This window comes from Andrographis paniculata, unplaced genomic scaffold, assembly GCF_009805555.1.
Source record: "Andrographis paniculata isolate CXL003 unplaced genomic scaffold, ASM980555v1 Contig65END, whole genome shotgun sequence".
Taxonomy (NCBI): domain Eukaryota; kingdom Viridiplantae; phylum Streptophyta; class Magnoliopsida; order Lamiales; family Acanthaceae; genus Andrographis; species Andrographis paniculata.
Window position 1 is genome coordinate 4,362,633 of NW_026137601.1, and position 26,108 is coordinate 4,388,740.

Below are 26,108 nucleotides of genomic sequence, written 5' to 3' on the forward strand. Positions count from 1 at the left end.
TGATCTCTAGAGCAGTCTGCTCCATACTGGGCATTCCCTTCGGGAACCTTGAATGGTGCTTGGTGATTTTAATTCAGTTTTACAGCCGTCTGATCGAGTTCGTGGTCGTCTTGTTCTTCCATATGACTATAAGGACTTCCTCGCTTGTGTTTCGGAGTTAGGGCTCTCGGATTTGCCCTCCTCTGGCTGTCGCTACACCTGGTCCAATAATCATGTTTGGGCAAAACTCGACCGAGTTATGATTAACCATGGTTGGCAAAAGCGGCTGATTTTTGGAGTTCGGCCAACTTTCTCCCCGCTGGGCTCTCAGATCACTCACCCGCTGTTATTTCCTGTCTCGACCAGCCAATACGCAAAGGATCCCCAGCTGATCGGTTGGCAGTCACTATCGCGAACATCATCACCCTCCTCGTCCATTCCTTCACCCCCTCATCATCGGACTCTTCTCCTTCGGACTCCCCTCCTTGAAACCCAAAATCCACTTCTATGACAAATCGAAGAATTTCTCAACCCGAAATTGCCATAGTCCGTGAAAGCAAAGGAAAAATGAAGAAATGCCCTAACCTGTGAAAAAAAAAACCAACAAGAACGAGGTAGAAGATAACCCGTGAAATGCCCGAAATCGTGATAACAAGTTGAATACCCGTGATATCGTTGAAGATGAAGGAATGGCAAACCGGTTCCCGGCCGAAATCGCGACCGCGACCGCCGGAAGAGACAGCCGCCGCGGAATAGTGGTCAGAACCTGGAGTTTCGTCTGTAAATGGAGGTGCGGCGATTTCGGGGATGGTGGGGATAGATGTCTGTGGGGAGGGGTAAGAGAGAAACTAGAGAGAAGAGTTACGAGAGTTATTTAATTGAGGGTATAACGGTCCATTACATATAAAATTTAACACCGTTAGATTAAATTGATCGATGGGAAGAGTGTGCAAAGTTTACATGGAAGAACCACACAGTTTTTTAAAATACAGGAAAAATAGCATCCAATTTTCAAACCACAGGGGGATATAAGCAATTTTGCCATTAAACAAAGATAATAGAGGATGGATTTCATCTCGGACTAATCACAGGATAGTATTTATGAGTGTAGGTTCCTAAGCACGATCCTCCGTGGGCAAGAGCTGTGACTTGATTTACGGATCCTCTGGTTGACACCAGGGGCGGCTCATAGTAAGAGTAACAACTATTCAGCTTAGAGAGTTCATATTTTAAAATATTAAAAATTAATATAATTTTTTAAATTTTAAAATTAAAAATTTTAAACTTTTAATTTATATTTTTTTTCTTTATAATTATCTAATTAATTTTAAAATTAAATTTTAAACTTTAATCATATAGTTTTTTTTCTATATAATTTTTTTACCTCACACCTTGTCGCATTGCACCCACCAATTCAGATCAAACCCGTTTTATATTTTCTCTCATCTCTTTCACCCTCCTTCCGTCCTTCAATCCTCGTCACTTTTCGAACTTCTACACAAATCTTTCATCTTCTTTTCTCATATTAACATTGTTCAGTCCGTCATGTTCAATCTTTTGTTCAATCGACGCCAATAAATGATATTACTTTAAAAATACATTTTAATTATGTGTTTATAAAATCTATAATTTATTTTCACCTCGAGACCCTGATTGAGACTATATAAAAGCTACTAAAAGATGACTATATAAAAGCCTACTAATATTTTAGCTAATAAACCAATGAAGTGGAACACTGAAAAAAAAGAAAGAGGCCTTTTTTATACTATAAAAGAATCATCGGAATGCATTTGGTAAAATAAATTAGCAATGGCAGAAAACGCACCTCTAAAAATAAAAATAACGAACACAGGTCCCACATCATTAAAAAATATAATAATAATAATAATAATATAATAATAATAATAATAATAATAATACTGCTATAAAAGAAAGATAAAGATAAAGAAACAAGAAAAAAGACCAGAATTGAAGTGCATCAAATTCAGTTACGCAGAATGTTTATCATTTCATGGGGTCTCTCACTCTCTGTCTCTCTCTCTCCCTCTCTCTCTCTCTCACTATATATATATATATATATCTCTTACCAGTTCAAGCAACGGCATAATGCAGATGGATCATCTTCTCAAGAACTCTCTTCTCTTCTTCTCTCTCTCTCTCTCACAAATGGCTCGGCCGGCGCCTTCCTGCATCGGTTCTCATTTTCTTCACAGGATTCGCCCATCCGACGCTAGCAGCCGCAGCAGCAGCGTTGTTGTCCCGGGGGGAGGCAGCAGGCCAGCCTTGCTGGCTCGATCCCACATCGCGTGCGCTTCCAGGGCTTTTAATAGCACGCCCCACCCCCACCCCCACCCCCACCCCCACCCCAGAAGGGGATAAAGGGCTGGCTGAACTATTTCCCGGCTGCTTCGCAATCGACTTCTCCCTGTCTTTCCTCTTCTTTTTGCAGATGACGAGGTCGCCTGGATGAGTGAATGGCGGAGGAGGAACCCGGGCATTGTCTGGCTGCGTTGGCTCCCGGCTGCTGCCAGCCCTCGGGTCTTTCTGAGAGACAGAGGCTCGGGATTTGGTGCCTTCGGACGGCTGTCGAGTCTGTAGCTTTTTTAAAGAGGTGTTTTCAGAGTCCACATCTTTAACGGATTTCTGGCGCTTCCCGGAAGTTTGCCGGGAAGATGGGCCGCCGCTGGTGGGGGCTGCAGAGAAAGACATGGCACTTCTTGCTTCGCGGAAATCAATGTCCGAAAATGCTATGTTCAGGATGTCAAAGAAGAGGTCATGAACTTTTCGGGCCTCCGACCTCACCTGTTGCAGAACAATTGCTATCAGATGAAAACTCCAAGAGCTCTTTCGGAATAAATATAAAACTCTACCCTATTTCATTGAGTTTTCGAACAACAAAATGAAAAATTGATCCAACAAAGAGTAGATAAATGCAATTCTAATATGTTTTATACAAAACTCTACACAAATACTTCCATTTTCCAAGCTGATTGGATCCATTCATTCATAGAATTATTTACTCGGTCGCACAATCTCAGTTCAAGCATTTCAATTATCTCACCCAACAATAATCGAGCATTTCCTAAATCTTAAAAATGGCCTCGATTCAGAGATAAGTTGCAGCCTACAAGCCTCGGATTTAAATCGTATAAGAATGCATCAACCATTCTTGTAAGAGGAAACTAGAATGGATATTAAAAGCAAAAGGTATGTCGGTAGCCAATTTCACCAAAGAGAGCTTAATATTGGAGGCTATTGCAAAACATAGAAAAAGATACGGAACAAATAATCAATTCATACCTCGTACGAGAAACCATAGTATTGCATGCTGTACTTCAACAAATGCTGCACATCGGACACAAGCTCCATTACTCCACTGTACTCAGATCTGTCCACGCGGAGATGAATCTTTTTCAAATTCAAAATGTTATCGCCCGCTCCACTGGAGTTCTCAATTCTCTTCCACAGTTCGGTTAGCAGGGGTATAATTTGATGACCTTCATTGTCTATTCTTCTCTGGAGCTTGCTAATGACGGTCTTGCACTGTAACACAATTGCACGAACATATATCTTAATCAAACATAAATACAAGAACAAAAGATACAATTATATTATATATAGAAAAAACCATGGCCTTCAATCAACATGCCTTCCTTTGGACCAAATCAGGCATCTTGCTCCCGCTGCTTTTAGCCCCTTTCACGACTTTAGTGTCCACATCATCTTTTGTGCGTTCCGTAGCACGATCAGAGGGTGCAGATCCAAGATTCAGCTTCCCAGACTTAATAGACACCTTAACATTGGATGTGTTTTTCCTCAATGGTACAGTTCGCTTGTTCTTGAGGGATGAATCGCTTTTCTCAGATTTCAATGAACTTGAATCCCCGATAACTCTTTGGGGGCGGTCCTCCCTTGCTAAAGACTTGTACTTATGGTCCCCCTGGAATGGCAATGGAGAAGGATCACCACGGCGGATAGATGGCTTGTCACTGTGCTTCTCTTCAGATCTCTCCGCAGCAGGCCGGGGGCGCAGACGAATGCTTCGCTTCCGTTTAATTTTCGGCTGTAAGACCTGTTCCTCTTCACCTTCATCACGATCTTGGATCCAGCTTCCAGACTGCTGTTGGTCCATTGGGGAATCTCCCGATGCAGCTATTTCTCCTTCTTCCAGTTCTTCTGCCTGAATTTTGAAAATAAAAGCACATACAATCAGTTCGTTCGTCAAAAGACCCAAAACTCAATTACAGAATGCATACACAAACCATAGTATAGTACCTTCTTCGAATGGGACCTGCTATCCAGAGCAGAAAGAGACCCAAACTTCTGAGAGGATACTGAAGGCGATGTCACACGCATCAATCTCCGACTATGAGAAGAGGAACCAGATGAGCCAGCTTCTTCGAGTGTATTAGTTTTTTTAACACTCTCCACCGCTCTTTGGTACTCATATCTCTCAGCAGAAACAGGAACCTCATCTTCAGATTGATCTTTATTAACTTGGGGAGCCACCTCAGTAGATTCGTCGTCTTCAAACTCTCCAATGTCCCCTTCTTCTTCGGGAATAGAATAGCCATTCCTATCCTCGGAGCTAGCTTCAGAAAATTCTTCATTGTCTTCATCCAACTCAGTATAAACTGGTGTTTTTCCCCTAGGCCTCCCCCTCTTTCTCTCAGGCTCAGCAGCCACTTCACCAGCATTCCGGCCAATACTTGATCCATATAAAGCATACTTTGATGGCTTCTTTGATAAATTAGCAATGGTGTCATTTACTTCTTTTGAATTAGCACGAAGCCAACTGGGAACCTGATCATATCTCGTCATCTCCTCTGGCCAATCAAGTTCTTCATCCATTTGATCGAAGAGATCAACTTCTTCCTCACTCCGAGCAATCATGCGGTTAACTTCATGAAGAGCAGGAACATCATGAACTGTTTCCTGGTATCTTTCTTCATCATGCAACAGGTTTTCTAAAGTCATTCGCCTCTCTTCATGTGTAGTCCTCTGGTCAAATCGTCCAGCATTTATAACTTCATCGGCCATGTCAATCTTATACTGCTGGATATTATTCCTAATCAGGCTCTCAATCGAACCCATGTACCGGTCCTTGCCGGCAAGATCATCATCAGAATCAATCATTCCTCCATTCCGAAATTCATCTTCTTTCTGGTGACTGGCTATCTTGTCAACCACAGCTTCCATGTATATGACTTTCACCTCCCTCGTCTGTCCAATACGGTGGGCTCGAGCAACAGCCTGCTCCTCATTTTTGGGATTTGGATCTGGATCATATATGATGACCGTGTCGGCAGTCTGAAGATTCAGACCCCTTCCAGCAGCACGAATGCTTAGCAGAAAAATAAAGCAATCAGTATCTGGACTGTTAAAATCCACAATAGCACTCTCACGATCTTCCAAACTAGTAGTCCCATCAATTCTTCTGAATACAAGCCTCCGCCATTGTAAATATTCTTCCATTATATCAAGAAGCTTCGTCATAGTGCTAAACAGTAGTACCCTATGCCCAGTTCTCTGAAGCTTAATTAAAATCCTATCCAGAATCCACAACTTTCCGCACGACTTCACCAGAAAATCCTTTGAAAAGTCACTGAAATATGGATAATTGAGCAGTGGATGATTGCAAGCTTTTCTTAGCTCCATGCATCTGTTGTTTAAGGTTTTGTAAACTTTAGCCTGGTATAGTGAACTTTTTTGGGTCTTTCGCAGTTCATCTTCAGGATCAACCCTAAGGGTACCCGTAGATTTAATCCAATCATAAATGGCACTCTGTATCGCAGACATTCTACATTTCAAAACAATTGAAACCTGCATACCAATAGCAAGTTATAAGTAACTTGAGTTGAGTAATCCATATCACAAACTACCAATCATTAACCCAAGGCATACCTTTGGTGGAAGTGATCCTTCTACATCTTCAACACGGCGCCGGAGCATAAAAGGCTCCAAAATTTGATGAAGCCTATGAATAATTATCACCTTTTTCTCAGTCTCAAGCCAGTCATCTTCATGCATGGGGCCTTCTTTTTGAAATGGTTGCGAGAACCAGTCATGAAATGCTTTGCGATTATCAAACACTTCTGGGAGCAATAGGTTCAGAAGAGACCAAAGTTCTTTAAGATCATTCTGCAAATAATAGATAGTGATTAGTGAAGTTCAGAGTTGTTAAGGGGAAAATGAAAATTGCAGAAGATAGCATGAGGGTTCCATGTCATTTGCGTGTCAAGGAAGAAGAATCCACAATAACAAAATTTTGATAGTCAAAGGCAAGTAAAACAAATGTTTCACAATTTCAAGAGATGCTACACAAACAAAAGGTTTCAACCTGCAATGGTGTCCCTGTAAGAAGCAACCGCCTTTGGCAGCGATATCTATCGAGGTCACGAGCCAGAACAGACTCTCGATCCTTCATCCGTTGTGCTTCATCAATAATAATGTACTTCCAATCAACTTTTGAAAGTTTTGATCGATCATACATAACGAATTCATAGGTTGTCACAAGGATATTAAACTTCATGGCCATCACGTCCTGCACAGCAGATAAACACATAATTCAGGGAATAAGAAATTTATTCACCAATGTAATGCTCAAATGATTGAAGGAAGAAACTATTATTACCTGAGAAAACAATTTTGATCGCTGGTCTTTCCCACCAACATAATATATGCAGGAGGCAGAAGGAAGCCAACTGCGTAATTCACTCTGAGATATAACGCATAAATATATTATTAAAATAAATACATATATTGATTTGGGTAGGAATACAATTGGAGCTACCAAAGAAAAGCTACCTTCCAGTTCACCAGGACAGCATTAGGAACAATAATAAGGTGTGGACCATAGTTTCCCTTAAACTCCATCAAATAAGCAATCAAGGATATTACCTGCAAGAAAATCTTAATCATGCACAACCAAAAACTTCCACGAACAACAATATGCACCAATTCATTAAATAATGGGGAAACAGTGAGATCCCATGATCATGATATAAAATCATGCACAAAACCATAGCACTTCTCATAGGAATACAGTTGCACAGTGAAATTTTCAAATTAGCATTCAATCAGTAACTCACCTGTACAGTCTTCCCAAGCCCCATTTCATCTGCCAAAATCCCATTTAATTTGTTGTTATACAAAGATAACATCCACTGCAAACCAACCTGCATAAATGAGTGATGTCAGGCCAATAACTTATTACATAATGGACATACTGAAGTCAACAATAAGCTATTCGATTAAGAACAAATCGGGGAGTGCAAAGTTAAACAAGGCAACTGACAAGCTGATACTCTCGCAGCTTTCCAGCTCGTAACATTGAGGGCTGCCTGAGGATCCTCTCATTCACAGCATGCGCAAGGTTGTAATACCTAGTAGGGAGTTAAAATGGAAAAACAAGAAGAATATAAGCATGTCATTCTAATTTAGTGTATAGAAGTATGAAATTTTAGTTTTCTTAACTAAACCATACAAGCACAAGACATTCTCAGAAGAAAAGCAGATTACACAACCAAATAAAAAACTCAAAAGCATTAAATAGTTACAAATTGTGATAAGATAATTCTTAATATGAGTGCAATGTCAATTATCAAAAGTAGCCAAAGAAGCTTACTTGTTCACTGATGAACTCTCTCTGGGTGCATTCATCTCAGAAAATCGATTCCTTATCATCACTTCTTCCCTGGCGCAAGCAGCAGCGGCTCTTACTTCTTCTTCAGAGAGACCCTTTGTCCAAAGAAAAAATTCTCAAAAGAGTTGCAAAGAACAAAACTTGTGCCCTTAAGAACACCAGTGCCTTAGGTGTGTCATTTACTTGGGGGGGGGGGGGGGGGGTTTAGTGCATGAGAAGGACACAGAGAGAGTGTGTGAGTGTGTTTACCTGGGCCCGTGCAGCTGCAGCTGCCACATTAGCTGCCTCCTCAACCTCCTGCTGATTTTTGGCAGCTGTTATTTTACTTCCCAATTTGTGAAGATAATCTTCAGTTTGACTTAAGAATGACGATAAAACAGCATATCTTTCGGCAGCCTCTCCAGGAATATTACTTTGTTGCTCCAGCAGCATCTCTCTGTAGCGTTCCACATCATTATTTTTCAAAGCCTCCATCCTCTTATTTCGACCATCATCCTTCCTCTTGGAAAACTCTCTTAACATCCTTTCATGATACTTATGAACTCCTCTATTACGGGTAGCTCGGGCATCACGGATGGCCCAATGTGCCTCGAGAAGCTTCTTGCGCCACAGGAATATGGATTTCAAATGCTTCTCCCGAGCTGCCTTTTGGTTGGCCTGCGATTGCCTGTTAAGTTCTTGTCGTTGACGCTCACATAATCTAACAAATTTGCGATATGGTCTATCCGGCATAGCCATGATTTCCTGCTGTTGTTGCTCAATCTCATCCCTCAACCGGGCCTGATGCTCAGCAAGCTGGATCTTCTTTGCTTCAATCTGTAGGCGTAGGACAAGATCTGGTCTAATTCGTTTCCTTTCTAAATTAACAGCAAGTATCTTATCAATCTTATCAAGTTTCTCTTCCCTTTTCCTTTTACGAATTTCCCCACCTCCATCAGCAAAAAGTTCTTGGCATTCATATGCAAGAGTTAGGTTGTTATTGGTGTTCATCATGGAGGCCCCAAGAGCATCATGTTTCCTCGTAAAGATGGGGAAATCAAACAACGGCCCATGATACTTTCTAGCTGAAGCAGAATCCTTAGGTTGCATAGTATTATTTGGTTGCATCTGTTTCTTAGCTTGCAATTGTTCTGAAACGGTTGATTCAGTGGCGATTGCTTTTCCCCTATCTGCGGCAATGTCACTCCTAACAGAAGCTTTCAGATTGGCTTGTTCTGCATCCTGATCAGATTTCCCAAGAGTAACAAGACTTTGCTGCTCTTCTTTTCCAGTAGGAGGTGCAAATCTTGGTTCCTTTATTGCAATTGAGGAGCTTTGCATGTCAAATGTAGATGATGTGGTTCTTCGATCATCTCCGAGGTTTCTCTCTTTTAAATTGCTTGCTCCAGCAGCTGGTTTAGAAACATTTGGACCCCTCTCACTAGACTCTATTGCTCTTGCATGTTCATTTAAATTTTCTACTGCTCCATCCCTCACAGCAGCGGGAGGGGGAACTGCCTGTTGCATTTGCAAATCAGGAGGAGGCGGAGGAGGAGGAGCAATAGCATCAAGAAGTTCCCGGGGAAGATTTACTTCTCCTTTCTACAAGAAAATCAAACAAGAAGAATTGGTACGGATGTCTATATATACTTAACAAATTTTAACAACAAAAGGGCAGAGAAAATTAAATTTTGAAAGTGAAGACAGAATAACCAAAACCTTCAAGCGCCTAAATGCAAGGATCTGTGCTTTAAGTACATGCAACTGTGGTCTGGAAAACCCAGTATTTGGCTGTCGCATTGGAGCTAAAGGCCCACCTTGAGCAGCTGCTGGAATGACCACATCCACATCATTAGTCGGAGGTGGAGCTAGAGGTGCAGGCGGAGGAGCAGGTTGTGGAGGTCTTCTGGCATTTTGGGCCTGAGAAGATTCTGTGTTAGCAGCTGAAGTTTTCGTAAGAATTGAACTGTCAATTCCTTGGTTCCCAGACAACTGCGAGGAAGCAGTCATTCCATGGCCAATTAAGGCGGGCTGACGAGAAGGCACATTGTTATCTCTACCATGCATGGGGAATGGCTGCCCGGTTATATTGCTGGAGTTGTTACCCAGAGCAGCACTGGAATTTATGCCAAGAGTACTAGGAGTAACAGTCTGTCTAGCTTTAGAAGAACCAGATTGCCCAGAGACATCGCTTGAGGAATTACCACGAGGAGAGCTTTCATTTCCGCCTTGCGGTGAGGTAACATGTTTTGTAAAAGTTTGAGACTGCATTCCACTACTATTTTCATTTGCCTTTTGCTGGGCAAGGATCCTGGACTGCATGACTGGAATAAGCTGGGCGATCATGCTGGCATTAGCAGGATTTGACAGGTCTATATTCCGTTCATGCGCCAGAGCTTGTAGTGCCTGTTGCATCTGCGCAGCAACAGCAATTTGATTGTTTGTCATGTTCATGACATTTTGTGTCGGTTGTGCCCCAAGCATTGTCATTGCTTGACCATGTAGGGTGGCATTATTCTGCTTTGGATCAATTCTTTGATCAGGCACAGAACGTTGACCCTGATCTGCCTGCCTGTCACTCTGACTAATCTGCTCTGACGGTTTCTTGGAGGCAGATGCCTGCAATTGATTCGCTGCTTGCTGGGAGATCAGCTCTTGCATCTTCATATTTGCTAACCGCATTTCTTGTTCTTTGGCAAGAGAGCCAAGCATTCCAGATTTCAGCTGCTGCTGCTGCTGCTGCTGCTGCTGCTGCTGTTGCTGTTGCTGAGGTTGCTTCCCCAAGGACGACTTTTGCTGCTGAGCTGCCTGGAAGGCATATTGTAGATAAGCTTGCTGGAAAGGATTAATCATTTGCTGTTCAACAGCTGGACTCCTATTGTGGCCTTGTTCACCAATATTTGGAGAACCATGAGGTTGGCCCAAATCAATGAACTTCCTTGGCTGCTGTGGTAGTTGCACAGATCCAGATGCTGCAGCAAAATTTGCCCCTCCAAGAGCTCCATGAATATTGCCAGATTGGTAGGCCAAAAGGGCATCATTACCTTCAGCCCTCCTCAGAAAATGTTGTTGTAATAGCTACATAGAACAATAACAATTGTGAGTTGTTTCATATAATACAATTGGGTGCCAAAATTGCAAAAATCACAGTAGATGCAAGAGTCAGATTGAAATGAAAATAAGAGAAAATTATTAATGAAAAGCAAAAAGAAAGAATAGCTCTAACTGCCTAAAAATGTATCAGGGAGGTATATTTAGGGAAGATGTATCAGGGAGGTATATTTAGGGAAGATGTATCAGGGAGGAGGAGTTCACGGTGGTACTTCCATAACTCTGTTAAAAGCAATACTATAAGATTATTCACAAAGGGTGTCAAGGACATGATCCCACAGGAATGATGATAACATAAAGAGTCATGGTGAAGCTACCCCAGCATATGTATAACCCATTTATCAATTTATCCCGTGCCAGACTTGTCACCGTCAGAATTGTACTCCCAAAGATATATCTTAAACATAAAAACTTTGTGGGGTGAACTTACAACAAGCCTATGATAGAACCCACATACAGACAAAATAATCTAGAGCAGTGCCAAAATGAATCCAAAATAGAAAATTGCAAACCATCAAAGACAAACAAACAATTAATTGTTTCCCAAATATGACAATGTAGCCACAAATAAATACATGTGTCAATAAGGCTGGGCCACATGGCATCTCAGGGAGATGCCATATTTATGTGGTGTCTGTATTATCTCAAACCATGTCAAAGTTAAATAAAACTCAAAAGGTAGAAATATAGGTAAGTAAAGTTGCATCAAGAAAACAAAGATAATGAGGAAGAAAAAATCCAGGAACCATAGATGAGTTCCAGTTTATATAATCTTCTGTTAAGATCAGAGAAAATGGAATCCAGGAGTAAAAATCCATTTCTCACATAAAGATTTCCAAAAAAGAAATGAAGCCATGACTAACGCATTAAATGCCACCAAACTTTGGAATATATTATGCAGTTGGTATAATAAACTACAGCTATGGTTCCTGTTCTAAAATTGAGAACAGAGAAAACAGATTCCTTTGTACAAGGGAATCCGCAAATTTCAACAATTTTGAACATCAAAACGCAAACATCAGACAACAAACAAAGCTCCACTCCCATTCAGCAATACCATAAATCCAAATTTAGTAAACAATTAACACTAGTCCAGAGAAGCTACACATAATTAGAGATAAAATCCGTGCCAAGTGTCAGAATAAAGCAGAAAATGCTCAAAACATATTAATTAACACAATAAAACCACCTGTCTTTGCTGCTGCTGCTGTTGCTGATCAAAGGCCGCTGACGAAGATGAGGACGGTGAGGCCGAGGCCGATGCAGCAGTGCTCCGACCATGCCCACCTCCTCCACCCTGTGGAGGCCCGCCCCCGGATTGCATACAGAAACGCCAAACTCTCCCGGAAAAACACCGATTCTGCTATTCCGGCACAAACCTAACAACAAAACCGAATAGAATTTACATAATTCCCTCAGGAAACTCATCCAAGAATGATCAACACAGATTATAGTCAGAGAACGCCATTTGGCTGCGGGACCCAGCATCAAATGCGTGCAGGAAATTCAACCTCGAAAGACTCACAACTTCCCAAAAAGAAAACGACCGTGCTCAAAAACACATACAGCAAATTGATTCTTCAGACAACAACAACAACAGCAGCAGAAGCCAGAGATTAGAGAAATCGAAACAATAATCACTACAACGCGGCAGAGCAAACAAATCACCCAATTCCAAACATCAGAAGCAAACAAAACCTCAGATCTCCCACCAAAAAAAGGCACAAAATTAATTACAATTCTCAATAATAAATTAAAAAGACCCCAACCCATGCGCCAACAGAACCTAGGGCAAGTCAACCACCACCCCAACCCAAAATTCAAAATCCGCAATTCAGACACCCGCCCCACATTTTCGGACACACCTCCACAGACACCCACGTCTCCATAAATCACATCAAATCAAAAACCCTCTAAAATCAGAGCGAAAAAAGTGGGATTCCTTTTATTTATTTATTATTTATTCAAGATTTTTACCAGATAGATCTGATGGCCGGCGTCTCCCCGAACTCGCCGGAAATCTCGCTCGCACTTGAATTGCCTCACTCGATGGGTGTGAAAGCAGAAATATCACGCAATTTCCATTTCCTTTGAGGGGCAAAGGCAAGCCCTAAGGGCAACATATATAAAGGGGCTGTTTTTCCTCATTTGTGCCATACCATGGTCATTTTAACCATGGTTAATTTGTGTGGTTAGGTATATTTTATAGGTATTATCGCCGAACCGCACCGAGTCGAATCGAGCCGATTCCTTGTAATATTATTAAACCGACGATATATTAAATTATTCTACCTATAATAAGTAATATGTTAAATAAAATAATTGTATATGATCTCCTCGAATTATATGATTATGTGATAAATAAGGTAACTTATGTGTATTATTGCTGAACTATATTGAATCGAATTGAATAAAATTGAGTTGAATAGAACCGAGTTCTTTATAATATTATTAAACCGACAATATATGAAATTTTGTATAAAATAAGTAACTTAATAAATTAAAAGGTCAAAATATGGTCGTTTATTCATTGTATGGTTAGGTGATTAGTAGAATATCTCATCGGTGGTGTGGAATAAAATAAATTGAGTTGAGTTGAGTTGAATTGAACCGAATATTTATAATATTATTAAACTGGTGATATATTAAAATGTTCTGACAAAATAAATAAATTATTAAATTAAAGAATCGAACGTCATCTTTCAAATTCGTGTAGTTAGGTGATGTGTAGGACAACTTATCGAAATTATCGCCGAACCGACATTGAGTCGAATCGAATAGAATTGGATGGACTGAACCGGGTTTTTTTATAATATTATTAAACCGAATATATTAAATTGTTCTGTCTAAAATAAGTAACATGATAAATTAAAAAGTCTAAACGCCATCATTCATTCATTGAGTGGTTAGGTGGTGAGTAGGATATCTCATCGGTATTATCGTAGAATTGAATCGAACCAAACTGAATAAAATCGAATCGAATAAATTAAGTTGAATTGAGCCGAATTGAATAAAATTGAGATGAATTGAACCATGTTTCTTATAAAGTTATTAAATTGGTCATATATTAAATTTTTTCACTTAAAATAAGTAACTTAGTATACTAAAAAGTCTAAACGTTGATGTCCATTCACCGTGTGGCTACGTGGTGAGTGTGGTAACTCATCAATATTATCACCGAACCGAGTCAAGCCGAATAAATTGAGTTGAATTGAACCGAATTCTTATAACATTATTGTTATGTACGAAATTTAGAATTAGGTTAAAAGCCCAAGGTAAAAAGAAGAATGGGCTTGGCAATAGGGTTGATTGAACTGGCTGAAGGACACCGTGAGGAAATCAAGGAAAATAAATTTATTTATTTATTTCTAAGGAAGACCTCAAGTCGGAAGGTCTTCAGGTCGGGAGGTCCGCAAGACGGAAAGACCTCAAGTCGGAAGGTCTTCAGGTCGGGAGGTCCGCAAGACGGAAAGACCTCAAGTCGGAAGGTCTTCAGGTCGGGAGGTCCGCAAGACGGAAAGACCTCAAGTCGGAAGGTCTTCAGGTCGGAAGGGTCGCAAGACGGAAAGACATCAAGTCGGAAGGTCTTCAGGTCGGGAGGTCCGCAAGACGGAAAGACCTCAAGTCGGAAGGTCTTCAGGTCGGGAGGTCCGCAAGACGGGAAGACCTCAAGTCGGAAGGTCTTCAGGTCGGGAGGTCCACAAGACGGAAAGAACTCAAGTCGGAAGGTCTTCAGGTCGGGAGGTCCGCAAGACGGAAAGACGATGAGTCGGAAGGTTTTCAAGTCGGGAGGTCCTCGAGACGGAAAGTCGTCGAGATGAGATATCCGCAGGTCGGGTAAACTGTAGGTCGGATAGAAGGAGGAGTCGGACAAACGCGGAGGCCTTTGATCAAAGACAGGGGGCGGTTGATATGGAGGTCGGCCCAAGTGGGATCGGGCGAAGAAGTAGGTCGGACGAAGGACGAAGTCGGGCCAAAAGAGCGGAAGGTCTGTGGTCGGCTCAAGGAGTGAAATATAGGGAATTTTGGTCTGCTGGGAACACGTGTCAGCATGAGAAAGGTTGGAAGACGGTTGAGAAGGAGACGTTGTAACCGTTCGGGTGACGGTTTTCAGTACGGTTTCCCAGGGAATATTTAAGGATTTGGATCATCATTTGGCAAGGCATCTTCAATCAACTTCAACAAAGCAAAGTCAGATTTGGGGATCACCACTTTAAATTTCAGTCTTTTATTTTCCAATTTACTTTCTGTACGTTACAGTGTTTAGAGATTCCTAATCTCAGGCACTAATTAATCAAGTTTAAGGATATTTTTAATATCTTTGAATTTTACTTTATTTTTGTTGAAAAATTACATCAACAAATTGGCGACCACAGTGGGAGCAAGACAAAATTGCTCATTCCAATTCCGGCGATAATTTCATACGTCTTAGATCCGGCCGAATCATCGGAAGGGTTATGGCAGGTTCACAACCGCAAGCATCTTCGACACCGGTGGGAGAATCCGTTCCACCACCCATTGTGCCAAATGCCGGGGAAATCCCACAACCACCAACTGATTGGTGGTCTTATGTTCAACAAATGAACAACCAGCATACCTTGGTTATGCAGAATATGTTGCGTGAGCAACAAACGAACATGTTGCGTGAGCAACAGAGTCAGTTGCAGAACATGATAGATCAAGCACTGTCAAGGGTTAGTCTTCAACCCACTCAAACGCCACCAGGAATGTCACCGTCCAGACCACAGGCAAATTTCGCAGGGCCATCATTCGTGGATAGTACATTCCCAAGTGCCACAAATCCCAACCGAATGGATCGGGGAAAAACTCCTTTGACTTTTCCCAACAATGTTCCACTGGGACCAAGGGTTACCAATTCGCAGCCGAACAATACAAGGGAGGACAGGCCTGAAGGATATATACATGATCCGATTCATATTCCTGTGCAGGATCCGTTCCAGGTTCCTGATCATCAACGCTTTCATGTAGATCCTGATGAGATTGCACATATATTAAGGGATCAGTATGGATTAACTCCTCAGATGGCTAACCGCCCTGCATATCAAAGACCTTTCCCAGAAAGGATCATTCATGAACACCCTCTCCCAAGGAATTTTCGACCACCCGACTTTCATGCATTCTCAGGGGAGGACGGATCTTCCACCATAGAACATGTTGGTCGGTTCACAGCACAATTAGGAGAAGTTGGCAATAACCCTTTTTATAAGTTACAGCTGTTTGGTTTATCTCTTACTAGAACGGCGTTTTCGTGGTTTGTAAGTTTGCCTCCAGGACAAATTCAGACATGGGAAGGACTGGAGATGGCATTTCACGCTAGATTCTTTAATCCTTTACCAGTTGTTTCTTTAACTGATTTACTTGAATTGAGACAGTATCCAGAAGAAACTGCTTCACAGTTTATAGAAAGGGTGCGATTGATGAAGGGACGATGTCCTACGGTAATCAGTGAGAAAGAGATGACTAATTTAGTGGTCCGGAATATGCATAATCGTTTAAGAAAGGCACTCACTGCCCTGGATGTTGAGGATTTGGCAAGTCTTGCATCCAAGGCAGGACGTCTAGAGTCTTTGTTCAGAGAGGAAGATCAGCATAACAGGCGTAATAGAGGCCAACATATGGCGAGTATGGGAACAGAAACATGCGACTTTGATTTTAATCAGTCAGAAGAGATGGCAGCCGAAATCCTTTCTGGAAAACCGTATGTATGTCCTAAATTGAAGCCAGTACCAGGATCTGAAGGAAAGGAGCAACCAACCTTTGATAGTTCAAAAGCTGATGAAATTTTTGATATCTTGCTGACTGATGGTCAGATCCGTATTCCAAAGGGGCAAAGACTTGCCACTAAAGAAGAAATCAAAGGGAGACCATATTGTAAGTGGCATAATTCTTTCACACACACTACAAGTCAGTGTACTCATTTCAGGAAGGAAATTCAAAAGGCCATCAAGACGGGTCGGCTCAAATACATCACTCTAGGTGTAGACCAGCAACCGTTTCCGAAAGTAACAACGGCAATGGTTGACATCCAACCAAGTTCGGAAACAAGGAAAAGTTCGGCCAATGATGGACAAACAGGGGTACGAACTCAGGCAAGCCCCGGAACAAAGAAAGGAAATCAGCCAAAAAGCAGCCGACCTGAAGAACGACTCAAAGTTTGTGAGAAACCAGTCGCTGAAAAATGGGACCACCCAGACGGTTCTTTTAATGTGGAGGTGAAAGAAAGGGCGTTAGTTCGTGACCACCCGACCAGAAAAACAGGGTCAGTCGGGAGCAATTGGGCTCGAAATAAAAAGCCTTTACCAGTTGATATAGACCCTCGTTTCCCGGGTATGAATCGTACACAGATTCGCAATGCCAAACGCAGGTATGCTGCAAAGTATGGGAAAAGAGGTCCTTCAACAAAACAACTAACCGACGAACAAAAAGCAGCCGACCACTTGGCAGGAGATCCGTCCATTCGGATCTTTACAGAACAAACGACCAACGAGCAGGGAGTAACCATTCAGTCTCCAGTTGGTCGGTCCAGTCGGGTCTGGTCAGGAAAGCAACCGAATGACGGATTAGGCGCTGCCGACCATACCAAAAGAAGTTCGTCGGGACTGGGGAAAGGTAAAGGTGTGGCAGATGAAATAATTAAAGGTTTTAGATGCCAACATTGTGAACGAATCAACATCAATCCATCTCTTGAAGACTTCCGTATAGAATCTTTGACGCTTCAACCTCAGAACAAGACGAAGGAAGAAGTTATAACTACAGAGGAAAGTTCAAGATCTGTGAAATCTCGTCTGGGACCACGAATCCCTTGTCGAATGACAGAGATTAATCAGATGAGTGATGAACCGACGTGGGCGAGTCTGGTAGATGAAACTATGGACGAACCTTTATGGGCTTTCTTGGCAGATGGTGAATTAGAGGAGACAGAGGGGGCAAAGACCTCAGACTCTGAGCCTCAACCGGAGCCACCTTCGATTGTGTTTCCTCCTATTCCAGAGGGTGCGATCTCCCATTTGAAGCCTCTGTATGTTAATGCTCATATTTGTGGGAAACCAATCACAAAGGTTTTCGTGGATAATGGAGCAGTTTTTAATGTTATGCCATTGAAGACTCTCAAGAAGTTAGGAAAAGGAATACATGATCTATCTCCTGTGGAATTCGAAATGACAAGTTTTACAGGGCAGCCGACCAAGCCTGAAGGCATGATGGTTGCCACAATTGAAGTCGGACCAAAGAAGATCTCCACTGTTTTTTTTTATTGTGGACGCAGATACTACATATTCTCTCTTGCTGGGAAGAGACTGGATTCATGCCTCTCGATGTGTGCCATCAACCTTGCACCAACAATTAATGTTCTGGGAAGGAGATCAGGTCTTCAAAATGGAAGCGAATGACAACCCATTCGATGTATCAGAACAAGTTGAAGAGTCAGTGTTTTATGCCAGTCCTTTGGCTCCGATGTCTCAATTGTATATGGCCAGGGAATACCCAAACAAGGGTTATAAAGTCACTGGCCAGAACTCGATGTTCTATTAAAAGAACACCTTTATTGTATGGCTCATGATAAAGCCACACCCATTCCCGTATAATTTGTTTGTAATGGAAGATACAAGCTTAGAAGTATGTAGTTCTCTTATTAATAAGTTCTATTTAAAGCAGTTATTACATAAAGCAGAAAATAGTAAAGAGATTCTGGATGTTCACCTCCAAGAAGATGAACAATTTCGTTGGCCCGACTTATTAGAAAAAACAGAACCAACAGCTTCATCACAAGACCCATTATTGGAGTTTAATTTAGGAACCGAATTGGTTCCAAAAGTGATCAGGTTAAGTGGTTATTTGTCTAAAGAGCAACAAACAATGATGCTCGAAGTTATTAGAAACAACATTGATTGTTTAGCATGGGATTATTCAGAGATGCCTGGTTTGACAAGAAGTCTAATAGAGCATCGATTGCCCATCAAAGAAGGTTGTAAACCTTACAAACAACCTCCAAGGCGAATGAGTCCAGATCTGATGCCTCAAATCAAGGAAGAAATCCAAAAACTTCTCAAAGTGGGTTTCATTCAACCTTGCCGTTATGCGGAGTGGCTGGCTAATATTGTGCCAGTGGTCAAGAAAAATGGTAAGATAAGGATATGCATTGACTTCAGGGATTTGAATCTAGCTACCCCTAAGGACGAATATGTGATGCCTATGGCCGACATGCTGATAGATGCAGCAGCAGGGCATAAGATCCTTAGTCTGATGGATGGTTATGCAGGTTATAACCAAATATTCTTGGCAGAAGAAGACATTCCTAAGACAGCATTCAGATGCCCAGGGGCTTTGGGTATTTATGAATGGACAGTCATGCCATTCGGGTTAAAGAATGCAGGGGCAACTTACCAAAGAGCCATGAATTCAATCTTTCATGATTTAATTGGCAGATCTATGGAAGTGTATATTGATGATGTTATAGTTAAATCTGCCAGTTTTGACGAACATTTGAGAGATCTTGAAGAGGCATTTGAAAGAATGAAGAAGTACAAGTTGAAGATGAATCCAACCAAATGTGCTTTTGGAATATCAGCCGGGAGCTTTCTAGGATTCTTAGTTCATGAGAGAGGAATTGAAATTGATGCCAATAAGGCTAAAGCCATTCTTGATAGTCGGCCACCCAAGACGGTTAAAGAAATCCAAAGTCTGTTGGGTAAGGTGAATTATTTGAGGCGTTTCATTTCTAATGCTGCTGGCAAGGTCAGACCCATTACTAAATTGTTGAAAGCTGGAAAAATTGCCTTTGAATGGGGTCCCGACCAACAGACGGCTTTAGATGCTATCAAGCAGGCATTGGTTCACCCTCCAGTCTTGATGCCTCCTAAACAAGGTCGGCCACTCAAACTTTATTTGGCAAATACATATGAAGTGGTTAGTTGTTTATTGGCGCAGGATGGTGATGACGGGAAGGAAAGGGCAATTTACTATCTCAGTAAAACCCTTACAGGACCAGAACTGAATTACACTATGCCAGAAAAAATGTGTTATTCATTGGTCTTCGCTTGCACTAAACTCGAGCATTATTTGCTGCCCAGAAGAGTTGAGGTCATATCAAAGGTGGATCTCATCAAATTGATTTTACAGAGACCTACTATGAAGGGCAGACTCATGAAATGGGCCATCAAATTGGCTCCTTTCGATCTTCAACATTCCCCGCTGAGGGCAATTAAGGGACAAGCAGTAGCCGACTTCTTGGCAGAATTCTCACAAGTCGGGTATTCTCTTTGTGATAGTGTCCGACCATTTAGTTGTTCATCATATCTGGATAATCTACAGGTCGGATGTGTGCCTTATATAAGTACCAGAACATGGTTGATGTTCTTTGATGGTTCTACCTCTGGAAACAAATCAGGGGCAGGGGTCTTTTTGCAAGGACCTGATGGTCAAAAGATCAACTTACAATTACGATTGGAAGCCATGACCCATAATTCGGCAGAATATGAGGCTTTAATTTTGGGTCTGGAGGCTTTAATAGCCAGGAAGGTCCAGTCTGTAATCATAAGAGGGGATTCTCAACTAGTAATCAACCAGGTAAACAACCAATATGTTTGCAATTACCCTCATCTTCGCAGATACAGGGACATTGTGGGTCGGTTACTGACAAAAATCTCAGAAGTAATAATTGAGTTTATTCCGAGAAAGAAAACCAACGTGCTGATGAATTGGCTCAAAGGGCATGTAAAGGAATTCTGGAGGATATGTGGTCGGAGGTCAAGTCGGGCATGGAAGAAAAGACAGACCCAATATGTGACCGAATGGTCGGGCAAGAGACGGTCGGTCAGGAGTCCGACTGCGAAGTTACGGTCGGGCAAGAGACTATCGGACATGACCCCGACTGCGAAGTTATGGTCGGGCATGAGATTATCGGACAGGACCCCGACTGCGAAGTTCTGGTCGAGCAGGAGACTGTCGGACAGGAGCCCGACTGCGAAACAGTGCCCGATTGGAGAACAGAGCTTATCATGTATTTACAGAATCCAGGTGCGAGTGTTTCGGTTGCGACACGATTGAAAGCTTTACGTTTTCAATTAATAAATGGAATTTTGTATAAGAGGTCATTTGAAGGTCTGCTTTTGAAATGTTTGGGGTCTAAAGAAGCTCTAGAGGTAATGACAGAAGTACATGGTGGGATATGTGGAGCTCATCGGGCAGGTCTCAATATGAGATGGGCCATTCATCGCTTGGGTTTTTTCTGGCCAAAGATTTTTGAAGACTGCATACAATTTGCCAAAGGCTGCCAGGAATGTCAGAGACATGGAAACTTAAACCATTTGCCAGTAACCGAATTGCAATTCTTGGCAAAACCATGGCCTTTTAAATCATGGGCTATGGATATTATTGGGAAAATACATCCTGCTTCATCGAAACATCATTGTTTCATATTGGTCGCGACTGATTACTTTACCAAATGGGTAGAAGCAGTTGCTTTGAAAAATGTGGATCAGAAAGAAGTGATAGACTTCGTTTTGAACCAAATTATTTACAGATATGGTATTCCTCAGTCCATAACAACCGACCAAGGCTTGGTTTTCACAGGGGAAAAGTTCTCTAATTTCTTGGCAGAATTCGGTGTTCGGTTACATCATTCTTCACCTTATTATCCCCAAGCCAATGGACAGGCGGAAGCAGCAAATAAGATTATCATTGGGATTATAAAGAAGATGATTGAAGGGAACCCAAGAAAGTGGCATTTGTTATTGTCTCAGGCTTTATGGGCACATAGAAATACCAGAAATACGGCCACAGGGTTCTCACCTTACCAACTTACGTTTGGCCAAGATGCTGTTTTACCAGCCGAAATTCGAGTATCATCTGGCCGAACAGAATTTACTGATAGTGATTTTACAAAGGAATACCAACAACTTATGTTGCAGCAGTTAGAAGATTTGGATGTTAACCGTCTCCATGCAATAGATCGAAGTGTGAAACAGAGTGAAATCAGAGCAAGGAGTTACGGAAAGAAAGTTCTTCACAGGACATTCCAAAAAGGAGATTTAGTCTGGAAGACCATCCTTCCTACATATAAGAAAACTGACCAATTGGGAAAGTGGTCACCGAATTGGGAAGGACCTTACATTGTTCAAAAAGATATTGGAAATGGCGCGTTCATTATTGTAAATCATGAAGGGAGAAGAGTACATGATTGTATTAATGCTAAATATCTGAAGAGGTATTATCCTGCCTTTTCAGATAACAAGACTGCCTGAAACAAAATATTATTCAGAACCCATTTATGGGGTTCGAACCTATTTAAAGGTTCATTCCTGTTAGTCATCGTGTATTTGTGGGAAATTTTCTGCCTCTGAATCAGACTTTTCATCCCAGTGAGTGGATATTAGCTCTGGTTCTTCTTCAATAAGATCTTCCAAATCTGGTCGGTACCTTTCCCATTGGCTTTGCATTTCATCTAAATCTTGATGGGTACGTGCTTGCATGTCTGTTGGGGCTTGATGTTCACGATCAACGATGGTCCGCAATCTTGAAAAGACTTTTCGTTGATTGGAAAATATGTTATCCCAACCAAGATCTGGAAGTATGGTTGCTGCGTGATTTTCGATCATTTCCATGTGATGATGAAGATCAGGAATGCGGCTAAGGATGTCACGAAGAGGTTCATACCCCTCAATGACTTTTTCCATCAGGCGGATGACGCGATGAATGGTTCTTCTTCCTCGTTGGGAGAATCGGAATTTGAAGTCTAGTTGCTTGAGTATATATAACAAGTCTTCTGCATGGCCTCCAATAGGGTGATTACCTACAAAGAAGGGTTGAAGAACACCTTCCCAGTTGCTTGATGGAACATGAGGTCGGTCATTCGCCATGTTTGTTAATACGTCAGGTGTTTTGATTTTTCGAATATGCCTTAGAATGTGTTTCTTAAAATGTGAGAAACAGTGTTCTTTTAAAGAAGGAGTTTGTTTCGTTTCCTATAAAGCTGGGAATTGAAAGGTGATCCTTGTTTTGAGAAGAAAGAAAAAATGGATTACTAAGTCAGTTGTTGTTACAAAGGGGGAAGTATTACAACAGTGCCCCTAGGGCAGTTTTTATATGGGTCCATTTGATTTCATCCCTGGATAGCCTTCTAGTATTGGCAGCCATCTGATATCTTATGATGAATTGGGATCGGGCTTGGGTTTTCAGCTCTTGATCCAATTCAGCTTCATTCTTGGTGTACTGCTCAATCAGACGCTGCTCATTGATAATTTGCTTATCCAGGGTAGACTGTTCTTTCCTCAGCTCCCGCAATTCTGCCTCCTTTTTCTGAATAGCTTCATCAACTTGAGCTTTCGTGTTAAGGAGACCACCCAGCCTTCCAGTAGTCTGCTGGAGGGATTCTCGGGTCTTAGCCAAAGAATTCTCCAGCGCTGTTTGATCGAAGTCGGGCTGGGGGGTTTCGGCTGACAGGAGTCCAATGACTAATACTTCAGTCTTGAGCTCTGTAAGTCTTTCCATCAGCCGATGCAGAATGGGGATGGCTGGTGATTCCGTTGGAGTGTAAAAAAGAAGGCCACCAACCGTCTGAATGAGCTTGTCCAATAAGTCGGACCTTAATTCGGACAGGGGACGGTTAATGGCCTCAGTGAACACAGTCTGGGCCTCCGCTGGAACCGGAACAGTCGATAGGACAGCTAAGTCCGAAGGCCCCTGCAAGTCCTACAATGTCAATAAATATTCCAAGGGAGTTGCAAATTTGTTCGGAGAAAATATGTGGTACCTCTGGGCGGACTGCTGTCAGTGAGGGGGGCAGCAATGAGGTCGGTCGAGTTGGGCAGACAGCTGGTATAACAGCAGCCGACTCGTCGGCTGCTGCGAATGGTCGCTGAGGTGCCGACCTGGGTCCCTATGGAAAATAGTATTTGAAACAGTTAGTGTTTTTCGAAAGAAAAGTTATGGCATGGATTGGTTTAATCTTACCAAATTCACAGAAGTCTCCGAATCGGATGACGACATTTCTTCCATTTCTGGAGGTTGGGCTGCCTCAGGTGGTTCTTCTGCCTGCCATTCGATGGCTAGAGGGAGCGCCGCTGCTGGTAGGGCGGCTGCAGGTTGGACGGCTACATCTAGAGCCACTGCAGCCAGGATCTCTGGGGCACCTTCGATTTCGGGATCAGCAGCTTCAGGGATGTCGTTTTGAGGGTCAGCTTCGGCGAGGGCGGCTGGTTCTTCCTTTGACATAGATGAGTCTGATGCCATGTATGGTGGCCGACCCATTTGGGAAGTAGTCCCCTCGCTGTCAGAAGAGACCCCTGCTGCTGATGGGATGGGTGAAGGTGTCTGTGGAAAAATCATGAAGATGTTTGGTGTTAAATATATTAAGGTTGATCATCCGAATCTTAAGTCTTGCTGATAAAGGAACTTACTGGTTCTATGGGCATTGCTGGCAAAGATTGTCTCCTGGTCGGGGGCCTGGCCCGACCACTCCTCGGTACGGGAGGAGGAGTTTGCCTCCGCGTCGGGTCCTCCGCCCGACTGCTCATTGGCAAATTGGTCTGGACCAAAGGCCCGATTGAATGGTCGGTTGGTGCTGGCGTCGGTTGCATGGTCGGTGTCACCAAGGTCGGTTCTGGTGAATGAAATGAGTAAAATCAAAGTTACGATTTAGTGAATTGGTTCACGGTGTTAAGAAACATTACCAATTCGGGGTCGGGTCCTTGCTGACGTCCTATTTATTCCAAGGTCTGCTAGTGTTTGCTGGTCGGTCTCCGAGGTCGGGGGTGTTTGCAGCTGGGAAGTTTTTCTTTTGCGCGTGGGACCACCAGATCCGATTCCCGGGGCGGTTGTTTGTTGTTGGGTGCTAGTATGTCTCGCCGCCCCTAGAACCAATCCTTGGGGGGGGAAGGAGTATGTTCAGCAACCGACCCTCATCAGGGGATATCAGGGACCATACAACCGACCACCATTCATTGAAAGTATCTACAATCTCAGGGTTGGAGCGGAAAGGAATATAAGAATTGGAAATTATGTACGTGGTGAGCTGGGAGATATAAGAAGGGATTGAATTAGGAAGGACTCGTCGGTCGGGACTTTGAAAAATTATTTGGGGACACGCGACGGGTCCAGGGATACCTTGGCAACAGCCGAACTGGCGCGCCATGAATTGAGGTTCATAGTTAAAAGTGTAAAAAGTTTTCTGTCCTTTTTTATCAAGTTTCTTGCTACTAAAAAGAGACCTGGGTTTGAGGGCGGCGTCCCAGGCGAAAGGATAGGTGGGATGAGGACAAGGCTCAGGAGTCGGAAGCGGGTTTGGTACTGGAAAGGGCCAAAAATGGTCGGGAGCATAACCCGCATACTTTTTATACATAGAAAATCGAGAGTTACTGCGGGTATCTGTTAAAATGGCGGTTATGATTGGATCGGAAGATTGGAGTTTATTGCGTCCTGAGCAGAGTCGGTTGAGGACTAATCCTAAATGTTTTTCAGATGTTGGCATAGTGGGCGGAGATCCTAAGTTAAATGCGTTGGGGAAGTAAAGACGGAACCAAAGTTCTAAAAACCAAAAAGGACCCGACGCGGCAGTGTCTAATTTCCTATTATCGTTATCTGTTAAACGAAGGCTAACCCTGGTGAGTCCTTCAAACAGATTGGCTAAAAATAGAGTACCAAGGGAGAAGAACCGACCTGACGCAATATGAATGGCCAGGTCGAGGTGAGAAGGAAGGACACTTTTGGAAGGGGAAACAATGACGTACCTACAAAGCCAAAACAGGATAAAGGCAGTATGCTCCCGGTCGGTTACAGGAGTCCCTGGAGCCCCTTGCTGGTCGGTTGCGAACTTTGTCCAACCCCATTCCTTCACACCTTGTAAAGACCATCCCGGATGGTCTTCTGATGGCTCCTGCCCATCTAGGGCTCCCATTACAGGGTCTTCACCCACGACTGGGAGATGTGCGATCATGGCCACGTCCATAAGAGTTGGGCCAAAGGGGGCCGAGGGCAAAAGGAAAGTCCCATTTTCCGCATTCCAGAAGGCGGACATGGCCAACAGCACCTTCTCATGCAGGTTGATAGGCATGGTGGACAGTAGTATTGCTTGGTCGATCTTTTGGGATCGCCATTGGGTCTGGAAGTGTTCTGCTACTCGTCGATACCAGGCACGATACAGATCTTTTGGGTCTGTGAGATGGGTCTTGATGTTGTCTCGGAGGCGAACTGCTTGGTAGTTGGGATTGTTGATAGCCAAGGAGTTGCGAGATTCCAGAACTTCCCTCATCCGATTTGAATCTTCAGGAGTAGTGCAATATGGACGGATCGTCGGAGTTAGTACTTTCGAGGCTGAAAATGGACCTTCTGGAAGGGTTCCGTCGAAAGGAAGGGCAGGAATGTATTGATTCGCCATAGT

General features: G+C 42.7%; 1 protein-coding gene and 1 long non-coding RNA gene across 2 annotated transcripts; both read right to left on the reverse strand.

The window, feature by feature from the left end:
* Nucleotides 1-314: 314 nt before the first annotated feature.
* On the reverse strand, nucleotides 315-1,037 carry LOC127262663 (uncharacterized). The gene is made up of 2 exons (XR_007841216.1): nucleotides 644-1,037; nucleotides 315-564 (listed from the first exon to the last, which is right to left on the reverse strand). It is a non-coding gene; the product is annotated as an uncharacterized LOC127262663 (long non-coding RNA).
* A 902-nt stretch (nucleotides 1,038-1,939) lies between these two features.
* Nucleotides 1,940-12,832, reverse strand: LOC127262624 (ATP-dependent helicase BRM). The gene is made up of 15 exons (XM_051291399.1): nucleotides 12,692-12,832; nucleotides 11,904-12,093; nucleotides 9,323-10,681; nucleotides 7,874-9,205; nucleotides 7,607-7,719; nucleotides 7,277-7,364; nucleotides 7,071-7,157; nucleotides 6,787-6,879; nucleotides 6,614-6,697; nucleotides 6,320-6,523; nucleotides 5,884-6,120; nucleotides 4,255-5,802; nucleotides 3,629-4,159; nucleotides 3,280-3,522; nucleotides 1,940-2,781 (listed from the first exon to the last, which is right to left on the reverse strand). Exons 2-15 carry the CDS (start codon nucleotides 12,036-12,038, stop codon nucleotides 2,140-2,142), a joined length of 6,696 nt encoding a protein of 2,231 aa, XP_051147356.1. The 5' UTR covers nucleotides 12,039-12,093; nucleotides 12,692-12,832; the 3' UTR covers nucleotides 1,940-2,139.
* Nucleotides 12,833-26,108: the final 13,276 nt, after the last annotated feature.